We start from the raw sequence: 23165 nt of genomic DNA on the forward strand, positions 1-23165 counted from the left end.
TGGTGCATGCCTGTAATCCCAGCTACTCAGGAGGCTGAGGCAGGAGAATCACTTGAACCCGGGAGGCGGAGATTGTAGTGAGCCGAGATCTCACCATCGTACTCCATCCTGGGCAACAAGAGCAAAAGTCCATCTCAAAAAAAAAAAAAAAAAAAAGAGAGAAACTGAAAGGTGCCCATTCAGAGGTACCTAACCACCACTACCTGCTCTGGAGAGGGACCTAAATTCACTTTCCTTTTTCAGCCTTCCAGCAACCAGCTCCCAGTAGCCCTCTGGTAATTAATGGCATCTGGCCAGGGCTGCTCCATGGTGTTGCTTGAACGCCAGGGGGTCAACAGAGCTGGCTGCCTTGCCTGGAAGGGAGAAAGACTCTCTCCTATCCTTCTCTGGTCAAGAGTTCCAGAACTTTATGTGTGGTGCAGGTAGCAGTGACAGCTCATCTAGGGCAAATCCACACATGTTTTGAGTGACTTAGACCTTCTCACTCTAAATTCTCCTGTGAAGAGCTGGCCGTCCTGCTCCAGATGTTTTAATCCAGGTGATCCCAAACAGCACTGCAACGGTGAGTCTTCCCTCAACCTCTTCCCCTCAGACCCTGGGCCAAGCACGTAGTTAATTCGTGCCTGGACTGACCTGGGACTGCCCACCCTAGTGGTCATCCCAGGGTCACCCTAGCTCTGGGAGGTTTTTTATTTTTTGTTGTTGTTGTATTTTCTTATTTTATTCAGATAGCACTCTGATCACACATGGTCCAACAACACTCAAATAATAAATCAAATATAATCAGATGTTAAAGATTGGTCTTCAAACATCATAGTCAATGATGCCACACTTGCCTATGATTTCTCCAACATAAAACCACATCAACACCTCAGTGGCCACCAAACCATTCAGCACAGCTTCCTTAACTGTGAGCTGTTTGAAGCTACCAGTCTGAGCACTAATGACTATTTTCTTCAGGCTCTGAACAGCTGTAGGGATCTCAGCAGGGGTGGGAGGAACCAGCTCAACCTTGGCGTAGTACCAAAATGTGGCCAATTGAGGCTTCGAGTAAGTCACAACAGCGTTCGCCAGCGCCGGGGTCTTCTCCACAAGGTTACGGACAAATTGGCCATGGCTCTGGGATGAAAAGTCCGTCGCCCTGAACGGCCGGTAGAGGTTTTTTCTTTTTTCTATTTTATTTATTTATTTAGACACAGCGTCTTACTCTGTCACCCAGGCTGGAGTGCAATGGCGCCATCTGGGAGGTTTTTTCTAATAGGCAGGACGCCCCTTTAGAAAAATGCACCTCAGGGTCCTTTAGCAGATGTGAGTAGAGTACTTTTCGTGGTAGGATGCCCCAAGTGAAAATGTGGCTTAACTAGCCCCAAGCAACTTGGTTTCCCTGTCACACAATTGGACAGACCCTGTCTAGTCCCTCAGACTCCCTCTGGGCTGCATTCAAAAACATTGGAGGACTGGGTGTGGTGGCTCACACCTGTAATCCCAGCACTTTGGGAGGCTAAGGTGGGCAGATCATGAGGTCAGGAGATCGAGACCATCCTGGCTAACACAGTGAAACCCCATTTCTACTAAAACAAAACAAAACAAAACGAAATTAGCTGGGCATGGTGGCGGGTGCCTTTAGTCGCAGCTACTTGGGAGGCTGAAGCAGGAGAATCGCTTGAACCAAGGAGGTGGAGGTTGCAGTGAGGTGAGATCGTGTCACTGCACTCCAGCCTGGGCGACAGAGCGAGACTCCGTCTAAAAAATAAGATAAAATAAGATAAAAAATAAAATACTGGAACAAATTTGACCCCCAAAGTCTCAAAAAGAAATGCTTAAATGCTTAATTTTCCTATGCAATGTGTCTTTCCTGCTTTACAAACTTCTGGGTCAGAAATTCAGGCCTCTGAATGAGACCCTTGCCCCCAGTACTGTTTTACAGCTCGACCTTTTCTGTCGTAACTTCTGTAAATGGTCCGAAGTTCTTTATGTCCAGGATTTCATGACTGTCTCTCTGGATCCCAATCCCTGCCAAATCTGTCGAATGTGCTTGGCTAAATTATCTCGCCCCACTGACTCTTCTGACATTCTAGATAACCATTCCTTTATCCTCTTCTGCTTTCCCCAACCAGCCTCCCAAAATGCTGGGATTATAGGCATGAGCCACTGCACCCAGCCAAGAGGCCACCCCCGTGCATGTCACCTTCATGTTCAACTGTACCTACTCCATCTGTTCCTTGTCCCTCACCTCCTTGTCATCTCAACCTTGGACGTCATTTTCCAGTTCCGCCTCCTTTTCAGGGACCCTTGTCCCCATTCACATACTAGGTTGTGGGTCACTTATGATCCCACTTGAGCTCCAGACAAGGTTCTGCTGCTCCGAGACATGGCAAATGGGGATGTAGGAACCATCAGAGTCCGTGTTCCTTTCCCAGTGTCTGACCTGTCTCAGCTAGAAGCTAAGGTTGTCTCCTTTAGCCAGGACCCTTCCTGTTGCATAAAAAGATGGAGAGGACTTACCATTTTATTTAATAGCACTTGGCAGGACATTTATATGATCTTTACCATCTGTTGTACTCATGAGGAAAAGTCCTACCTCGGATCTCTAGCTCAATGATGGGCAGACGACGTTCATGCCCAGAACCCTCAGGAGTCTGGCCTGGGGAGAACGGCAGTTCCTGATGTTGATCCTAGATGGAGCTACCAAGAGGGAAACACTAGTAGGGAATGCTGTAATCATATGATTACTTGTTTAATTGAAGGCATGAAGAAGACTTCCATAAAACCAGTCAACTATGCCAAACTAAGAGAAGTAACACAGGGGGCAAATGAAAACCCAGCTCTATATTACTCCAGGTTGGCGGAAGCCATGAGAAAATATACTGTTATGGACCCTAAGAGCTGAAAAGGCCTAAGCATTTTGACTTTTCATTTTATTAGCCAGGCTTCTTCAGATATTAGACACAAACTGCAAACACTAGACCAAGAACCACAAATTCCATTCCCCACTTTGCTGGACACGGCCTTCAAGTTCTTTAAATAATAAGATAAAATTAGATAGCCTTGTTAAGATAAAAACAAGGAAATATCGCAGGCTGAATGGGATAGGAAAGATCAAGAAAGAGATAAGTGGCAGGTTCACCATCTTGGCCAGGCTGGTCTTGAACTCCTGACCTCATCATCCACCCACCTCGGCCTCCCAAAGGGCTGGGAATACAGGTGTGAGCCACCGTACCCAGCCAAGATTGAGTTTGTAATTTACACAGGAGCTACTTATTCAGCCCTAATTAGTATTTTTGGTCCTGCCCTTTGGTGAAGGTAGGTGAGGGGGGAATGCTTTGAGTTGTCCTGGGGGAGGAGATTCTCCATTTCTGGTTTACAAGACCAGAGTCTTGAATTATACTACAAGGACATTTTCATTTAAGTAGTTTATTTTAAGTTAGGGTAGCGAGTGGTGTAAGGGTGAGGAAGGTAGACAAGTACATGGTGGATGCTGTCTGTCTGATGGCAATAAAAGGATATTTGACTGGCTGTCCTCCAATTTATGTGAGTGGGAGCAGGTCAGCCACTAAGATTCAGAATAGCCATTGACTTAATGGCTGGAATATTATGCTTTGTTGTTTAGATGTGTTAAGTACGGGAATAACTGCTGGAATGAGAATGGAGAATATAAGGGCCAGTACGCCTCCTAGTTCGTTAGGGATGGATCATAAGATTGCATATGCAAACAAAAAGTATCGCTCTGGCTTAATATGGGGTGGGGTATTGAGGGGGTTGGCTAAAGTGTAATTATCTGGGTCACTCAGGAGGTCAGGCGAAAATAATACTAGAGTTATTAGAAGGAGGAGGAGAAAAATTAAACCTAGAATATTGTTGGTTGTGTGGTAGGGGTGGAAAGTGATTTTGTTGGGGTCTGATGAAACCCCTGAAGGGTCGTTAGATCCTGTTTCATGTAAGAATAGGACGTGAGGCCGGGCGCGGTGGCTCAAGCCTGTAATCCCAGCACTTTGGGAGGCTGAGGCGGGTGGATCACGAGGTCAGGAGATCGAGACCATCCTGGCTAACATGGTGAAACCCTGTCTCTACTAAAAATACAAAAAAACTAGCCGGGCGCGGTGGCGGGCGCCTGTAGTCCCAGGTACTCGGAGGCTGAGGCGGGAGAATGGCGTGAACCCGGGAGGCGGAGCTTGCAGTGAGCCGAGATTGGGCCACTGCACTCCAGCCTGGGTGACAGAGCGAGACTCCATCTCAAGAAAAAGTCATTGGGGGCCAGGTGTGGTGGCTCATGCCTGTCATCCCAGCAGTTTGGGAGGTCAAGGCAGGTGGATCATGAGGTCAGGAGATTGAGACCATCCTGGCCAACATGGTGAAACCTAGTCTCAACTAAAAATACAGAAATTAGCTGGGTGTGGTGGAGCACACCTGTAATCCCAGCTGCTTGGGAGGCTAAGGCAGGAGAATCGCTTGAACTCGGGAGGTGGAGGTTGCAGTGAGCCGAGGTCATGCCACTGCACTCCAGCCTGGTGACAGAGCAAGACTCCGTCAAAAAAAAAAAAAAAAAAAAAAAAAAAAAAAGTCATTGGTGACTGGGTGTGGGAGGCTGGCTGGGCAACATAGTGAGATCTCATCTCTACAGAATAACTTAGCTGGGTGTGGTGTTGCGCACCTGTAGTCCTAGCTACTTGAGAGGGTGAGGCGGGAGGATCACTTGAGCCCAGGAGTTTGAGGCTGCAGTGAGTCATGTGGCCACTGCACTCTGGCCTGGGGAACAGAGCCAGAGACTGTCTGGAAAAAAAAAAAGAAAGAAAGAAAGAAAAGGGAAAAGATTGACATTGAAACAATTTAAAAAATTTTTTTTCAAGTTTCTTTTTTTTCTTTTCCTTTCTTTTTTTTTTTTGAGACAGGGTCTCGCTCTGCTGCCCAGGCTGGAATGCAAGTGGTGACATCATAGCTCACTACAGCCTTGATATCCGGGGCTCAAGTGATCTTCTAATCTCAACCTCCCAAGTAGCTGGGACAACAGGTGTGTGCCACTGCACTCAGCTGATTTTTTTTTTTTTTTTTTTTTTTTTTTGAGACGGAGTCTTGCTCTGTGCCCCAGGCTGGAGTGCAGTGGCCGGATCTCAGCTCACTGCAAGCTTCGCCTCCCGGGTTCACGCCATTCTCCTGCCTCAGCCTCCCGAGTAGCTGGGACTACAGGCGTCTGCCACCTCGCCCGGCTAGTTTTTTGTATTTTTTAGTACAGACAGGGTTTCACCGTGTCAGCCAGGATGGTCTCGATCTCCTGACCTCGTGATCCGCCCGTCTCGGCCTCCCAAAGTACTGGGATTACAGGCTTGAGCCACCGCGCCCGGCCAGCTCCAGCATACTTTTTTGTTCAGCATTATGGTGTAGACATCTCTCGCTGCCATCTGGGTCGTGGCTACTGGAAGTGAGCTTCTCAGGCTCTGTAGGTGTCTGCCATGGGGGAAGGAAGGCCTTCCAGTGGAGGAGCCACCTGTTGGATCCCAGTACTGGCTGTACTGAAGCTGCTCCAGCCACTGTCTTGCCCTTCCAGTCTGTCCCCCACATCCCTCTTCCTTGTGTCCCTCAGACTGCGTCCTTCACTTGCTCAAATGCTCCCTGGGCACTGGTCTTCTGCTGTTCTCCTGTCCCTAGGGGCAGCCTTCCTTGCCTGGGACTGGTGACAGCCCTTCGTGCCATTTAACCCAGTCTGGCCTGAACATGGGTGCTCTTCTTCCTCTTGTCCAGATTCCCAGTGCCAGTCATCCTCTTGAGGGCAAAGATGGGGAAGTTCAGGCTGTAGGTGCTCCCTGCCCGGTTTGCCAGCTGGTTAGGATGTGGAAGAGCCAGGGAAGCCTTTGTAGGGAGAGTTTCCCCCACAACAGGTGGCCTTGCAGGGTGTCGATGGGTGGAGGGTTGTGAGTGGTCCATGGCCCTGACTGGATGGGTATGAGTCTCAGGCAGATGGTGTGTGTGGCCTGAGCGAAGGCCAGGGAGGCTGGCTTCCTGCCCTGCCATGGTGGCTAACCCAGCATCCCTAGAACAGGAAGAGGTCATGATTATCAAGATGGAGGAGGATGAGGCTCCCCCACTGAATCCTGGACCCCTCTTCAATCCTTAGTCCCCGACCCTGCCACCTGGGCTTAGCAGGGACCCCTGGCAGCACTTCCATAGCTTCCGCTATGAGGAGCAGTGAGCCCTTGAGAGGCCCTGGCCCAGCTGCATGAGCTGTGCCACCAGTGGCTGTGTCCTGAGGTGCTCTCCAAGGAGGGGCTGCTGGTACTGGAGCAGTTCCTGGGTGTCCTGCCACCTGCCATCTGGGTCTGGGTGGAGTCCCAGTGCCCTGAGAGCAGTGAGGAGGCTATGGCGCTGGTGGAGGACTTCACCCAGATGTTGAAGACTGGACCCCTGTGGCTCACGGGTTGGCCCGAGGGGTAAGGGAATCTATGAGGGGTCACAGCTCATGACCCTGGGCCCTGAGTGCCTCCCTCAGTCTGCCTGGGCCCTCAATATCCCTGTCTTGGGGAGGAGGACCTAGAAGCTGTGACACATTTGGAGACTTCTGCAGCCTCTGAGCCCCCCAGAGGCATGAGCTTGAGGTTGATGTGACCCCCTCTCTCAGGGTAGACCAGGCTTCCTTTCCCATCCTTCTTTCCTTCCCCGCAAGGTCACCAAGTGCCTGCCATATGCCAGGCCCTATTGGTCCAGCAGGGAAAGACACTTGCATTCATGGAGCCTAGTCTGGTTGGAGAAATGGACCACGAGACCATCAGTCACAGTGTAGGTATCCTTTCCCTGTAGGATGTGGGGGGAGGAGGAGGTGAGCAAGGAGCCTGGCCTGGCAGGGAGCAGCTTTGTAGTTTCCAGTGCCTAACATCCTCACTGTAAGCTTGGGTTCCACACATGTGTGTACGCATTTGTGCTTGCGAGGGGGTGACAACTACAAGATAGGAGAGAAGGTTGGTTACAGCCGCCATTCGCATTTGTTCCTCTGTTCACTCGATTACTCATGCATGACTGTGCAGTGTCTTCTGCCTACTTGATTCTCTGTCAGGAGGTAGAAACTATGTCACTTATTTAAAAAGTACACCTTTACCAAGTTATAGTTGACATACCAAAAAAGTATACAATTCAGGGATTTTTAGTATATTCACAAGGTTGTACAACCATCACCACCGTTTAATACCAGAATTTAATTACAACCAAAAGAAACCTCATGCCCATTAGTAGTCACCCATCAGCCCCCTCCTCTAAGCTCCCGGCAATCACTAATCTGCTTTGTGTGTCTATGGATTTGCTTATTCTAGACATTTCATTAAATGGAATCACACTGTATGTGGCCTTTTATGTCTGGCTTCTCTCAGAGCATAATGTTTTCGAGGTTCACCCATGTTTTAACATGTCAGAACTTCATTTTTTTTTTTTTTTTTTTCTGAGACAGGGTTTCACTCTTGTTGCCCATGGCTCGATCTTGGCACACCGCAGCCTCCGCCTCCCGGTTCAAGTGATTCTCCTCCCTCAGCCTCCCAAATAGCTGTGATTACAGGCATGGGCCACCACGCCCGGCTAATTTTGTATTTTTAGTAGAGATGGGATTTCTCCATGTTGGTTAGGCTAGTCTTGAACTCTCGACCTCAGGTGCTCCACCCGCCTCAGCCTCCCAAATTGCTGGGATTACAAGTGTGAGCCACCGCGCCCAGCCGGAACTTCATTTTTATGAGCAAATAATATTCCATTGTATGGATATGACCCATTTTATTTATTCATGTAGTCTTTGATCAGCATTTGGCTTGCTTTTGCTTTTTGGCTATTATGAATAATGCTGCTATGGATGTTCATGTAGACGTTTTTGTGTGGATGTTTGTTTTCATTTCTCTTGGTTGTATACCCAGAAGTGGAATTGCTGGGTCATATGGTAACACTATTTGACCTTCTGAGGAACTGCGAAGACACCACTTGTTTTAACAGAGGGAAGTTAAGGTTAAAAATGTTTCTGAGATATTGAAGGAGTAAAAAAGCACAAAAAGAACCCTAAGATGTCATGTTGGTAGGAACTGCAGGGAACAGCATCCATTCCTAGAGCTTTGTGAACAAAGGGAAGAGGTTGGGTTTAGTCTTTGAGAGAAGCTCAAAGGAGGGGAATGTGGTGATGGGGGCGCCGGGGTCCAGATCCCTGGGGAGGTGTTGCTGCCGGCTGATGCTGGGGTCTCCACGGAGCCTTCATGAAGCTGATTCTACACATACTGGAAAAGCTGCAAACTGGCTTCAGCTACTGCTGAGGGGATTGAAAGCCTTAATTTTGCAGGACTGGTTTTTCCCTACACATGAATATGAGGGGCACATATCTATGGTCCCTGTGGGGTGTTTGTTTTTTTTTTGCTGTAGTGCTGGGCTCTATTCTCTCTCTCTCTCTCTCTCTCTCTCTCTCTCTCTCTCTCTTTCTCTTTCTGACAGAGTTTTGCTCTTGTTGCCCAGGCTGGAATGCAATGGTGTGATCTTGCCTCCCCACAACCTCTGCCTCCCGTGTTCAAGGGATTCTCCTGCCTTAGCCTCCCAAGTACCTGGGATTACAGGCATGCTCCACCACACCCGGCTAATTTTGTGTTTTTAGAAGAGACAGGTGGCCTGCGCCTGTAATCCCAGCACTTTGGGAGGCTGAGGCGGGTGGATCACCTGAGGTCAGGAGTTTGAGACCAGCCTGGTCAACATGGTGAAACCCCGTCTCTACTTCAGATACAAAAATTAGAGGCGTGGTGGCGCACACCTGTAATCCCAGCTACTCGGGAGGCTGAGGCAGGAGAATCACTTGAACCCAGGAGGTGGAGGTTGCAGTGAGCTGAGATTGCCCCATTGCACTCCAGCCTAGGGGACAAGAGCGAGACTTCATCTAAAAAAAAAAAAAATTAGCCAGGCATGGTGGTGGGCATCTATAATTCCAGCTACTTGAGAGGCTCAGGCGGGAGAAGCACTTAAACCTGGGGGGCAGAGGTTGTGATGAGCTGATATCGTGCCACTGCACTCCAGCCTGGGCAGGTGGAAGAGCGAAACTGCCTCTCAAAATAATAATAATAATAATAATAATAGAGAAATAAATAAATAGGGATTTTGCATCATGACCACATGGGTATTGGAACAGCAGTCTACAGCAATCCCCATGGGTTGTGAATGATTAGGTCCACTCAGTCTTGAAACCATATGTTTTCAAGTACGCTCTGGTTAACATTTACATGAAGACTCCTGCCTTTGCTCTGTGTCCTTTTTTCTTTTTCTTTCTCTTTTTTTTTTTTTTTTTTTTGAGATGGAGTCTTGCTCTGTCACCCAGACTGGAATGCAGTGGCATAATCTCGGCTCACTGCAGCCTCTGCCTCCCAGTTCAAGCAATTCTATTGCCCTAGCCTCCTGAGTAACTGAGACTACAGGCGTGTGCCACCATGCCCAGCTAATTTTTTGTATTTTTAGTAGAGATGGGGTCTCACTATTTTGGCCAGGCTTGTCTTGAACTCCTGACCTCAGGTGATCTGCCCACCTCCACCCTGTGTCCTTACCTTGTCTCAGCTCTGCCCATTATTGCTGGTGCCCCTGATGCCCCCGCATGAGAGAAGGAGAGGGGCTGGCCCTGAGTGGGGGTGGGCTCTTGTGTTGCTGTCAGGGAGTCCAGGAGCGAGGGCTACTGAGCTCTTCTTGGTTGTCACCATCCCAGTGGATTTGGGGGTCCCAAAGACCACCTTCAGGTTTGATGATTTGCTAATAGGATTCAGAGAACTCAGCAAAACTGTTATACTCCTGGTTATAGTTTATTACAGTGAAAGGAAACATAAAAATTAGCAGTGGAAAAAGGTGCATAAGGCAGAATCCAGGAGCAACCAGGCGTGCGCTTCCAGTTCTCCTCTTGCAGTGGAGTTGTGTGGATAGCACTTAATTCTCCCAGCAATGATGTGTGACAACACACAGGGGGTACTGTCAACCAGGGAGGTTCACCTGAGCCATGGTGTCCTGGGTTTTCACTGGGGTCAGTCACATAGGCATGGAGCATCCGCATGACTGAATGCAGTTACTAAGTAAGTCACATAGGCATGGAGCATCCGCACGACTGAATGCAGTTACTAAGTCTCTCAGTCACACAGGCGTGGAGCATCCGCAGGACTGAATGCAGTTACTAAGTAAGTCACATAGGCATGGAGCATCCGCACGACTGAATGCAGTTACTAAGTCTCTCAGTCACACAGGCGTGGAGCATCCGCAGGGCTGAATGCAGTTACTAAGTAAGTCACATAGGCATGGAGCATCCGCATGACTGAATGCAGTTACTAAGTAAGTCACATAGGCATGGAGCATCCACACGACTGAATGCAGTTACTAAGTCTCTCAGTCACACAGGTGTGGAGCATCCGCAGGACTGAATGCAGTTACTAAGTAAGTCACATAGGCATGGAGCATCCGCATGACTGAATGCAGTTACTAAGTAAGTCACATAGGCATGGAGCATCCACACGACTGAATGCAGTTACTAAGTCTCTCAGTCACACAGGCGTGGAGCATCCGCAGGACTGAATGCGGTTACTAAGTCTCTCAGTCACACAGGCGTGCAGCATCCGCACGACTGAATTCAGTTACTAAGTCTCTCAGTCACACAGGCGTGGAGCATCCGCACGACTGAATGCAGTTACTAAGTCTCTCAGTCACATAGGCGTGCGGCATCCGCACGACTGAATGCAGTTACTAAGTCTCTCAGTCACAGAGGCGTGCGGCATCCGCACGACTGAATGCAATTACTAAGTCTCTCAGTCACACAGGCGTGGAGCATCCGCACGACTGAATGCAGTTACTAAGTCTCTCAGTCACATAGGCGTGGAGCATCCGCACGACTGAATGCAGTTACTAAGTCTCTCAGTCACACAGGCGTGGAGCATCCGCACGACTGAATGCAGTTACTAAGTCTCTCAGTCACATAGGCGTGCGGCATCCGCACGACTGAATACAGTTACTAAGTCTCTCAGTCACACAGGCGTGGAGCATCCGCACGACTGAATACAGTTACTAAGTCTCTCAGTCACACAGGCGTGGAGCATCCGCACGACTGAATGCAATTACTAAGTCTCTCAGTCACATAGGCGTGGAGCATCCGCATGACTGAATGCAGTTACTAAGTCTCTCAGTCACATAGGCGTGCGGCATCCGCACGACTGAATACAGTTACTAAGTCTCTCAGTCACACAGGCGTGGAGCATCCGCACAACTGAATGCAATTACTAAGTCTCTCAGTCACATAGGCGTGCAGCGTCCGCATGACTGAATGCAGTTACTAAGTCGCTCAGTCACAGTGGTGTGTGGCATCCGCGTGACTGAATGCAGTTACTAAGTTCTCTCAGTCACGCAGGCATGCGGCATCCGCATGACTGAATGCAGTTACTAAGTCTCTCAGTCACGTTGGCGTGGAGCATCTGCACGACTGAATGTAGTTACTAAGTCTCTCAGTCACACAGGCGTGCGGCATCCGCATGACTGAATGCAGTTACTAAGTCTCTCAGTCACATAGGCATGCGGCATCCGCGTGACTGAATGCAGTTACTAAGTTCTCTCAGTCACGCAGGCATGCGGCATCCGCGTGACTGAATGCAGTTACTAAGTCTCTCAGTCACATAGGCGTGCGGCATCCGCATGACTGAATGCAGTTACTAAGTCTCTCAGTCACATAGGCATGCGGCATCCGCATGACTGAATGCAGTTACTAAGTCTCTCAGTCACATAGGGGTGCGGCATCCGCATGACTGAATGCAGTTACTAAGTCTCTCAGTCACATAGGCGTGCGGCATCCGCATGACTGAATGCAGTTACTAAGTCTCTCAGTCACATAGGCGTGCAGCATCCACATGACTGAATGCAGTTACTAAGTCGCTCAGTCACAGCGGTGTGTGGCATCCGCGTGACTGAATGCAGTTACTAAGTTCTCTCAGTCACACAGGCGTGCGGCATTTGCATGACTGAATGCAGTTACTAAGTCTCTCACTCACACAGGCGTGCGGCATTTGCATGACTGAATGCAGTTACTAAGTCACACAGGCGTGCGGCATTTGCATGACTGAATGCAGTTACAAAGTCTCTCACTCACACAGGCGTGCGGCATCCGCATGACTGAATGCAGTTACTAAGTCTCTCAGTCACATAGGCATGTGGCATCCGCATGACTGAATGCAGTTACTAAGTTTCTCAGTCACGTAGATGTGGAGCATCCGCATGACTGAATGCAGTTACTAAGTCTCTCAGTCACATAGGCATGCGGCATCCGCATGACTGAATGCAGTTACTAAGTCTCTCAGTCACATAGGCATGCGGCATCCGCATGACTGAATGCAGTTACTAAGTCTCTCAGTCACATAGGCGTGCGGCATCCGCATGACTGAATGTAGTTACTAAGTCTCTCAGTCACACAGGCGTGCAGCGTCTACATGACTGAATGTAGTTACTAAGTCTCTAGCACCCCCCAGAGATCAGATGATGCAGCACTGGTCCAAGGCCCGCACCAGAAATCACACTGTTAGCATAAACTATCTGGTGTGAAAAAGACACTCTTAACAGGCAGATATTCCAAGGGCTTTGAGGTTACCTCCCAGGAGCAGGTCAAGGGCCAGACCTTTGTTTCGAATGTGCAGGGGTTGGACAACCTAGGCCTGCTGAATTAACCCTTTACTGTACACTTGGCTACAGCTGAAGGAAGCTTCTCATCTCACGATCATTTCCTTTGTTTCAATGACTTGTTTATCAGGGATTTTGGGTGTACTCTTGGATTGTGTTTGTGTGTGTGTGTGTGTGTGTGTGTGTGTGTGTGTGTGTTTATACCAGAGGGGATTGCATGTCAACTAGGGACAGGGCATTCTGTGTGGTCTGGAGGGCAGGCCTATGTCCTGTCCAGCCACAATCCTAGGCCAATGTCCTGGGACATTATGCGAGATGGTGCAGTGAACACTTAGGGACACTGGCCACATGTTGACTGGCCTGATTGGTTGGTTGGTCTAGGGGCCTGGCCCCTTTGTGTTTAGAGTACGGCTGAGGATACTAATGCTTCCCTCTCTCCTTAGCATTGACCTAGGCTCCTTCTGAGGACTGGCAGTCTGGAGACCTCGCAGAGGCTGCCAAACCTTTTGTGGATGGAGCTCAAGTGAACTGTTAGTCTAACAAGGTCAGAGATGCTACATTCTGCGGACACCCTGCACTCCCCAACCCCTCCTCACCCCAGGCCATGGAGGGGCAAGGGGGCATATTAAGCAGCTGAGCCTGGTCTGCCCTTGCCCACCGCCACCAGCTCCTGGTTCTTAGGGTTTGTCCTTCGCAGGCTCATGCCATTTGAATAGTGGAGGAGGTGTTTGTCCCTGTGTCTTGGGACTCCAGGTCTCAAATTCACAGGCACAGGAGCCAGCCTGGGGCCAGAAGAAGGCAGAAGTGACCAGGTGGTGCTGCCAGATCTCAGCTGCTTTTGACTGGGGCAAACAGTGATGCAAGGAAAGCCTGAATCCAATTTTTTACTGTTGGCACGCAGGTCACATTTTTTTTTTTTCTTTTGAGATGGAGTCTTGCTCTGTTGCCAGGCTAGAGTGCAGTGGCGCAATCTCGGCTCACTGCAACCCTCTCCTTCCAGGTTCAAGTGATTCTCCTGCCTCAGCCTTCCAAGTATCTGGGATGACAGGTGCCCACCACCACGCCTGGCTAATTTTTGTATTTTTAGTAGCAATGGGGTTTCACCATCTTGGCCAGTCTGGTCTTGAACACCTGACCTCATAATCTACCTGCCTCAGCCTCTCAAAGTGCTGGGATTACAGGTGTGAGCCATCGCACCCAGCCCAGTTCACAATTTAAAACAGTCTCAGGCAGGCCCAGAGAATGTCTCTGTATACTGTGTCCACCATGCCAGCCTGAAGTGTGTGTTGGGGGGCTGGGGTTCCTGGTACCTTGGCTGTGCCTCCCGGGCTGGCTTGGATCTTGGCTTTGCTTTTGTCAGGCTCTGTGTAGCCCCAGCCCCAACCCCAGCAGGCTTGTCTCACTATCCACCCTTGGGCTCTGCCTGACTTTCCAAAAGTGGGTTTTCTTTGATTAATTTATTTATTTCTGTTGCCCAGAGATAGAAAGAAATATACTAATTATTATCTGTCTTCCCATTTTATTATTGATTTATCCACTTTTGGAGACAGGGTCTCACTCTGTCACCCAGGCTGGAGTGCAGTGGCACAATCTTGGCTCACTGCAACCTCTACCCACTCCCCCCTGCCACCCTCAACCTAGGCTCAAGCGGTCCTCCCACTTCAGCCTCCTGAGTGGCTGGAACCACAGGTGTGCACCAAAACGCCGGCTAATTTTTAGTGTTTTTAATAGAGCCAGGGTCTCACTATGTTGCCCTGTCTGGTCTCAAACTCCTGATCTCAAGCAATCCACTGGCCTCTGCCTCCCGAAATGCTGGATGACAGGCATGAGCCACTGCACTGACCCCATTTTATTTTTTTAATTTATAAATTTAATATATGTATATCATAAAATAATTTTTAAAGAGGCATATAAAGTTATGGCCTCACACCCAGTCTCCTCTGGAGGTAGCCACTGTTAACTGTTGTCCGTCCTCCTTTCTCACATGTGCATATGTGGTACACACATATATGTGTGTATGAATGTAGGTGCATAAATACTTCCAAAGGAAGCCCCACTAATGCTCCAGGCCCTACTGTTTTCACTCTTTCTCATGGGGGCCCTTCTAGTGATGTGAGCAACTTCCCCTTTTCTTTTTAGAGGATCCATAGGAGTCAGTTGCCCAGCCTAGCCAGGACATGTGGGTTGCTGTCTGTTTCTTACCCTAGAACACATACCCTTGCCCTGTCTGCCACTCCTCTTTGCACCCTCTGCCATTCAGGCCTGCCTGTACTCTGAATCCCCTCATGGCCTTCAGCCCCTGGACGTCCCTGGAGCCCCTGCTTGGGTACTGAGCACTGTGTAGGGGTGTTACACACCCAGTCCTCCCAATAGCCCTATGTGGTTGCCCCAGTTGGCCAGGGAAGGGAGCTAAGGTGGGTCGTGGCAAACAGCTCACATCCCATTTGCCAGCTAGACTTGCCTTGATATAGGAAACCTTCAGTGCAGCCTTCCCAGGGGTGGCTCTGCCCTGTGAGGTAGATATCAAAGCTTGTCTGTGTCACAGTACACTCATCTGTTTGTGGTCCCGGCAGGTAACCCAGGAAGGAGAGAGGGATCTGCTCACAGACACTGACTAAGCATGCATGAGAAGGAGGGCAGAACAGCTGAGGAGCATTCTGGGGTCTCCTGCCAGGTGAGCAGTGACCACAGCCTGGCCTTCCCTTCCCTTGACTGCCATTCTTGGACCTTCCTGAAACCCTGCAAGGACTGGGAACTCTTACGGTGGCCCTGCCCAGATCTACCTCAGAGCCACCCTCACCAGGTGTCCTGTGTGAGTTACTGGCATTCCCACAACTTTGAGAGAGCAGCCAGGGCTGCTTTAGTGTAAATCTCTTCACAAATCAAGTGCGAAAGCAGAGTTCTGGGAGATCCTGTTAGTGGAAGAAACAAGGTGCCTGGCCTGCCCCCTGGTGGAGTGACACATGAGAAACTGGCCTGGTGGCTGCTTCTGGGCCCTGTGATAGGAGGGACACACTTCCCTGTCCTGGTTCTCCTGCAGTTGATCGGGGTTATTTTCCATGCTGCGTATTACCTTTAAAAAGAAACCTTCAGGTCAGGTGTGGTGGCTGGCACCTGTAATCTCAGCTCATTGTTTATGGTGCCAACCTGGATCTTTGGAGAGGCCAAGGAGTAGGTGACTTGGAACCCTGATGGTCAGTGTGGGGGGCAGGGAAAGCTTATACAGTCCTAGTGTGTTTACAAAAGCTTGCTGCATTCCTGAGAGTGAAGTTAGTTTAGTGCATGGGGCAAACGTCCAGTGGGAAGTGAGCCTTGTGACCCTAATATGGCCCGAATCTGCTCCCTAAAGAGAGAGACTTGGTAAATTATCTTTACCAGGTGTTACCCAAGCCTGTCAGTACTCCCCACCAGTAAGCCTTGTGTCCGCATTTTACAGCGTGGGTCAGGGCTGGGGCCCTAGTGGCAGCAGTTGCTGAGATCAGCGGGCTCAGTAGCAGGAACACAAGTACCCCCTTGCGATGTCTGGAGGACACCCGCTCCACCGTCTGAAGAGGCCGCTGAGCGCCCGCAATTACTGAGGCATCAGGTGGGACCGCAAGGCCATCAACCTGTAGGTGAAGCTCCAGGCGCTGTGGCGCTTTGAAGCCGGAGAAAAGCTCAGTAGAATCGGGAAGGCGCTGGGGCTGTCCACCTCCACCTTGGCCACCATTCGTGACAAGGAAAAGATCTGGGCGAGTTCCCAGGCGGCCACATTGCAGGCGGTCACCAAGTTGAGGCGTAGCCTCAGCCTGATGATAGACAACATGGAGCAGCTGCTGAGTGTGTGGATGGAGGACCAGAGCCAGCCTAACGTGCAGTTCAGTGTGGTGCTCAGTCAGGAGAAAGTCCATGGCCCATTCAAGAACCTCAAGCAGGGCCGGGCGCGGTGGCTGAAGCCTGTAATCCCAGCACTTTGGGAGGCCGAGGCGGGCAGATCACCAGGTCAGGAGATCGAGACCATCCTGGCTAACACGGTGAAACCCCGTCTCTACTAAAAATCCAAAAAACTAGCCAGGCGAGGTGGCGGCACCTGTAGTCCCAGCTACTCGGGAGGCTGTGGCGGGAGAATGGCGTGAACCCGGGAGGCAGAGCTTGCAGTGAGCTGAGATCTGGCCACTGCACTCCAGCCTGGGTGACAGAGCGAGACTCCATCTCGAAAAAAAAAAAAAGAACCTCAAGCAGGAGCAGGGCAAGGGCGCCTAGCCCGAGAGCTTCAGGGCGAGTCGAGGGTACTTCGCTGGTTTCAAGGCGCGCCACGGCTTGAGTAGCATCCGGGCCAGCGCCCCGCCGCAGGTGCGGACCGGGAGGCTGCGCACAAGAACCCAGCGCTAACGCGCAGGTTGATCCCAGAGGGCGGCTACACACCCTGGCTGGTGTTCAACATGGATAAGCCCAGGTTCTTCTGTAAGCGCCTGCCGAGAGGACGTTCATTTTCCTGTGGAAGATGAGTCGGCCCCTGGGTCAAAGGCGCCGGAGACCTCCTGACCCTGCTGCTCGGTGGCAACGCGGCCGGAGACTTCAAGCTGAAGGCCCTGCTGGGGTACCCCTCGGAGAACCCGTGTTTCCTCAAGGGCTCCTCCAAGTCCAACCTGCCCGTGGTGTGGTGCTCGCACAGGAAAGCCTGGGTAACCACGAGCCTCTCCCAGGAGTGGTTCCTGCACTTCTGCCCCACAGTGGCGAGGTGCTGCACCCAGCACGACCTTTCCTACAAGGTGCTGCTTATCCTGGACAGCACTCCCGGCCACCCTGGGAACTTGGAGGAGCCCTTGCACCACATGCGCATGGGATACCTGCCAAGATCACCACGGCTTTCATCCAGCCCGTGAACCGGGATGTAGCGGCCTCTCAAGGCCTGGTACCTGCGGAGGATCTTCTGCCTGCTGACGGCCAAGGCGGACGGCCCAGACTAGCAGGCGACAGTAAGGGACTTCTGGAAGGACTACCCCGTCCTCGACACTGTCTACAATATCTCTGAGTCCGAGCCCCAGGAGGAACTCCCACCAGTTGCTCTTTTTTTTTTTTTTTGAGATGAGTCTGGCTTTGTTGCCCAGGCTGGAGTGCAGTGGCCTGATGTCGGCTCACTGCAAGCTCCACCTCCTGTGTTCACGCCATTCTCCTGCCTCAGCCTCCTGAGTAGCTGGGACTACAGGCGCCCGCCACCACACCCAGCTAATTTTTTGTATTTTGTAGAGACAGGGTTTCACCGTGTTAGCCAGGATGGTCTTGATCTCCTGACCTCGTGATCCGCCTGCCTAGGCCTCCCAAAGTGCTGGGATTACAGGCGTGAGCCACCAACTGATCTTTTTTTTTTCCCTAAATTTGAGATGGAATAGCGCTCTGTCGCCCAGGCTGGAGTGGTGCAGTGGTGCGATCTCGGCTCACTGCAACCTCCGCCTCCCGGGTTCAAGTGATTCTCCCGCCGCAGCCTCCTGAGTAGCTGGGATTACAGGCCCTCGCCACCATGCCCAGCTAATTTTTAAAAATATTTTTAGTAGAGACAGGATTTCACCAAGTTGGCCAGGCTGCTCTTGAACTCCTGACGTCAGGTGATCCGCCTGCCTTGGCCTCCCAAAGTGCTGGGGTTACAGGCGTGAGCCACCATGCCTGACTTCCTACCAGTTGCTCTGAACGGAAGGTGGAAGAAGCTATGGCCCAAGCGCGTCCATGGCAATGTGGGCATCTGGCTCATGGAAACTCTCCTGCAGATCCAGGGCGACATCATGGTGTTGGCACACAGTGCAGGTTTTGTAGAGGTGGCAGAGGCCAACACGAGGGAGCTGCTGCAGTGCCGTGGGGCGGATCTGTCCAACGAGGAGTTGATGGGATGGGAGCAGGAGCGGGCGTCCCGGGAGGAGGGCGAGGACAGCTTGCCAGTGTGCCGCCAGCTCACGGCCGGGCACCTGGCCAAGGCCGTTGCACACTTTGGTGCTGGCTTGCAGATCATCAGTGACAGTGATCCCAACTTGAAGCAAAGTCTCAACATCCGTCAGGGCATCAGCACCATGATCAGCTGCTACCAGGAGCTCTTCAAGGGGAAGAGAGGTCCCAAGTAGGGCCTGGGTGTGAGCTGGAGGTGGGAGTTCTGAGGCACAGGACTTTGTTGGGGGAAAGAAGATCCTCCTGTCTGTCTCCCTCAGTGAAAGTGGTACTGTTCTGAATGTTCCCACTTCATTATATTTAATTCCCCAGATTTTTTTTTTTTTTTTTGAGAAGGAGTCTTGCTCTGTCGCCCAGGCTGGAGTGCAGTGGCACGATCTCAGCTCACTACAAGCTCCGCCTCCCAGGTTCACACCATTCTCCTGCCTCAGCCTCCCGAATAGCTGGGACTACAGGAGCCCACCACCATGCCTGGGTAATTTTTTTTTTTTTGTATTTTAATAGAGACGGAGTTTCACCATGTTAACCGGGTTGGTCCGATCTCCTGACCTCGTGATCCACCCGCCTCAGCCTCCCAAAGTGCTGGGATTACAGGCATGAGCCACCACGCCCGGCCCTTTAATTCTGCAAATATTTTTTTAATCTGTGTTAATTTATTATCTCAAGTGAACTTCCATCTCAAATACACGGTTCTCAAAAGCTTCCATGAACTCTCAAGCGTAACTTATGACCGCCTGGGGCCCTTGGAGCACAGTGTGCCAGTGACCTAGTGGAAGCCCAGGAGAAAGCCAGGTTCACTGTGCAGCGTCTCCCTCCGTGGTCTTCCTGGAGTCTATCCCCACTTCACTGAGCCTTCCGTGTGTCCAGAAGTAGGGCTAGCAGGGATAGATGGACATCCTGCTTATTTTCAGTTCACCTTTCCACTGACCTTCAATCCTGCAGACTGCAAAGACTGAGCCAACTGAGCCCCCAAAGAGATTCAAATGTGGGTCTGAGTGGGAGGACTTCCCAGCCGCACACCATCCAGCTCTGTTCCTCCTGGGCCCTGGATGCTTCTTGCCATGCTCTCCTCTGAAATGATGCTCTGCCCTAGCAGACCTGTGGTAGGTGAGCTAGTGAGGCAGCACAGCTGGGCTCTGCCCTCCTGGCATCCCAGCCCTGTTATGGGGTATCCGCATGGTTGCAGGCATCCCCTGGCCAGGCCTGGGTGCTCATTCTCCCTCTCTCTTCTTGTCTCCCCACTCTCCCTGCTGTCTCTGCCCTGCACTCCTTTCTGCTGTTTTCCCCTGGACTCCTGTGACACCCCCTAGACTCTCTTTTTCCCATGGATATGGGCTCATTCCAAGGAAAGGGTGGCATTTGGACACAAGGCCCTAGATCCCACAAGGGAGGACTAGGGGCCACCTGATGCCCCTCAGAAAGAGGCTTGCAGGGACAGCACATGGGAAAGCCATGGGGATGTGATCCATTTGGGTAAGGACTTGGGTTTCAGGGCATGAGTTGGCTTCATTGCAGGATGCAGGTCCTTAAGTGGGTGGCCTCTGTCTCCAGCTGTAGGGTCCTGCCAGGAAGCCTCTATATGAGTCTACCTCCCTTCTGCAGGACCAGAGAGGGGTTGTTATGAACAGCCCAGGGGATTGGTTGCACTAAGCTTGTCTTGAAGGTTTTGCTGGGGAGTCCAGGTGCCCATGTCTCCCACCTGCTCTCCATACACATCTCTGCGCACCTGGCTGAGGCATTCCCAGACCTAACCTCAGATAACATGCATGTGAGGAACACTCCGAAGTCCTAGGCCTCTTGCACCTGAGCAGGCGGCTTCTGCACCAACACTGGGGCTTTCTCTGGGCTGTCCATCATGGGTATATTTCTGGATTCCTGGATTGCTAGTCAGCACCTCACATTTGAGGGTCTGTGCCATTCAGTCTAGAATCAGAGTTGGATGAGAAATCAACTTTGAACACCACCTTTGGGGTGGGTGCATTGGCTCACACCTGTAATCTCAGCACTTTAGGAGGCTGAGGCAGGAGGATAGCTTGAGGCCAGGAGTTTGCGACTAACCTGAGCAACATAGTAAGGCCCTGTCTCTAAAAAAAAAAAAAAAAAAAAAAAAAGCCAGGTGTGGTGGCATGCACTTATAGTTCCAGTTGTGGGTGGAGGATTACCTAGTTCCTGAGGCAAGAGACCGAAGGCACAAACTGTTTCCGTATAATGAATAAAATAGTTAGGATAAGAATAATCGTAATACAAATTAGATATAGAGATGATCGTGAACAATTATCAATCATTATTATAAACATTATTAATCCTTAGCTTTTAATAGTGCTCTTTGTTGCATTGCTAATATAACCTAGGAATAACGGGCGGGTATAGGGTCAGGTGCTGAAGGGACATTGTGAGAAGTAACCTAGAAGGCAAGAGGTGAGCCCTCTGTCACGCCCGCATAAGGGCCACTTGAGGGCTCCTTGGTCAAGTGGTAACGCCAGTATCTGTGAAGGCACCCATTAGTTAGCAGACTGCGAAAGGGAGTCTCCTTTCCTTGGAGGAGTCGGGGAACGCTCTGCTCCACCAGCTTCTTGTGGAAGGCTGGATATTATCCAGGCCTACCCGCAGTCATCCAGAGGCCTAACCCCCTCCCTGTGGTGCTGTGCTTCAGTGGTCACACTCCTTGTCCATTTTCATGTTCCTCCCGTACTCCTGGTTCCTCTTTGAAGTTTGTAGTAGATAGCAGTAGAAGAAATAGTGAAAGTCTTCAGGTCTTTGATCTTTCTTAAAAGTGCATAGAAGAAAATGCTGACGTATGCTGCCTTCTCTCTCTGCTTTGGCTACCTAAAAGGGAAGGGCCCCCTATCCGGTAATCACATGACTTGCTTCACCTTGTCAATCACTTAGAAGATTCACCCTCCTTACCCTGCCCCCTTGTCTTGTGTGCAGTAAATATCAGTGCACCCGCCGTTCAGGGCCACTACCGGTCTTCATGTCTTGATGGTAGTGGTTCCCCCGGCCCAGCTGTTTTCTCTTTTTTTTTTTTTTGAGACGGAGTCTCGCTCTGTCGCCCAGGCTGGAGTGCAGTGGCCGGATCTCAGCTCACTGCAAGCTCTGCCTCTGGGGTTTACGCCATTCTCCTGCCTCAGCCTCCCGAGTAGCTGGGACTACAGGCGCCCGCCACCTCGCCCGGCTAGTTTTTTTGTATTTTTTTAGTAGAGACGGGGTTTCACCATGTTAGCCAGGATGGTCTCGATCTCCTGACCTGGTGATCCTCCCGTCTCAGCCTCCCAAAGTGCTGGGATTACAGGCTTGAGCCACTGTGCCCGGCCGCTGTTTTCTCTTTATCTCTTTGTCTTGCGTCTTTATTTATTACAATCTCTTGTCTCCACACAGGGGAAGAACACCCACTAAGCCCTGTAGAGCTGGACCCTACACCCAGTTGCTCAGGAGGCTGAGGCAGGAAGGTTGAGGTTAGGCCCAGGAGGTTGAGGCTGCAGTGAGCTGTGACTGTGGCACTGCACTGATGTCTGGGTGATAGAGTGAGACCTTGTCACAAACAACAGCAAACAAATAGCGTCTTGGGGTGTATTAGTCAGATGCGGGGAGTCACACTGACATCAGTTGGCATCCGCTGGTTAGTGTGTGCCAGGCAGGGAGACTGGGCAGTTTTCAGTAACCTGAAGTCTTTCCTGGGCATGCGTTACAGTTTCCTGTCAGCACAGCTTCCTATTGTCATTGTCACAGCTCCCAGCCACATTGGGGTGGACCTTGGCTATGATATCAAGCAGAAGTTTTTATCACTGCTTTCACATTCCATTCTCCAAAGAGAGAGATAATTCTATGTACTTGACAAGTGACAAATACAACGAGATAGTCAAACAAATGAAAAAGGCCAAGAAAAGAGGAGTTCTTCCCTCTTGCTCTGCCACCTGAAGCAATTGGATGCTCTTTGCATTGGGAGTGAGGAAATGCTGAGCATCCCCTCTCAGAAGCAACAGCAACTTTTGCTACTGTGCGAAAAATGAGAACGCATGTGACATGCTGCATGAGGCTCATGGCAGTATCTGACATGGAGCAAAGCACAACATGCTGGAGGAGCTGAAGAGGTAGCATAGACGTGAAGGTCATGCTACATACTCCTGCCGGCAGAATTAAATCTTGTGAAGAAAGGCATTGCAAGCTTGGGCTTGGTGGCTCAGGCCTATAATCGCAGCACTTTAGGAAAAAAAGGTAGGGGGATCGCTTGAGCCCAGACGTTCAAGACCAGCCTAGGTAACGTGGTGAGGCCCTATCTCTACCAAAAATAACATTAGCTAGGCATTGTGGTGCACATCTGTGGTCCCAGCTATTTGGGAGGCTAAGGCTGGGGGATTGCTTGAACCTGGGAGGTCGAGGCTGCAGTGAGCCATGATCGTGCCACTGTACTCCAGCCTGGGTGACAGAGTGAGACCTTACTTCCAAAAAAAAAAAACAAAAAACAAAAAAAGGCATTGGAGTTCAGCTTGTTGTTTTCACAGACAAATAATGGTTAAGATAAATTAATGAAAGAAAAAATTAACAGTAGAGGATTAACAAAACTGTAAGTTTCTTTTTCTAATTCCCTTCCCTTCCCTTCCATTCCTTTCCCTTTCCCTTTGCTTTCC

The 23165-nt window shown here is 50.6% G+C and overlaps 1 protein-coding gene across 1 annotated transcript; it reads right to left on the bottom strand.

Moving 5' to 3' along the window:
* Positions 1 to 713: 713 nt before the first annotated feature.
* Positions 714 to 5919, bottom strand: LOC126941701 (uncharacterized). The gene is made up of 3 exons (XM_050768366.1): positions 5694 to 5919; positions 2582 to 2644; positions 714 to 1172 (listed from the first exon to the last, which is right to left on the bottom strand). Exons 1-3 carry the CDS (start codon positions 5917 to 5919, stop codon positions 805 to 807), a joined length of 657 nt encoding a protein of 218 aa, XP_050624323.1. The 3' UTR covers positions 714 to 804.
* Between the last annotated feature and the right edge of the window lie 17246 nt (positions 5920 to 23165).

This window comes from Macaca thibetana, chromosome 19 (assembly GCF_024542745.1).
Source record: "Macaca thibetana thibetana isolate TM-01 chromosome 19, ASM2454274v1, whole genome shotgun sequence".
NCBI classification, from domain to species: Eukaryota; Metazoa; Chordata; class Mammalia; order Primates; family Cercopithecidae; genus Macaca; species Macaca thibetana.

Bases quoted from the DNA above. Each gene is read 5' to 3' on its own strand.
- LOC126941701 (XM_050768366.1), bottom strand. From the start codon at position 5,919: ATGGACCACTCACAACCCTCCACCCATCGACACCCTGCAAGGCCACCT. The intron at 2,645-5,693 runs GTTAAATGGCAC...CGTTCTCCCCAG, and splicing joins CCATGTTCAGGCCAGACTGG to GCCAGACTCCTGAGGGTTCT. The intron at 1,173-2,581 runs GTAGGACTTTTC...TAAATAAAATAG, and splicing joins CATTGAGCTAGAGATCCGAG to AAAAAAGAAAAAACCTCTAC.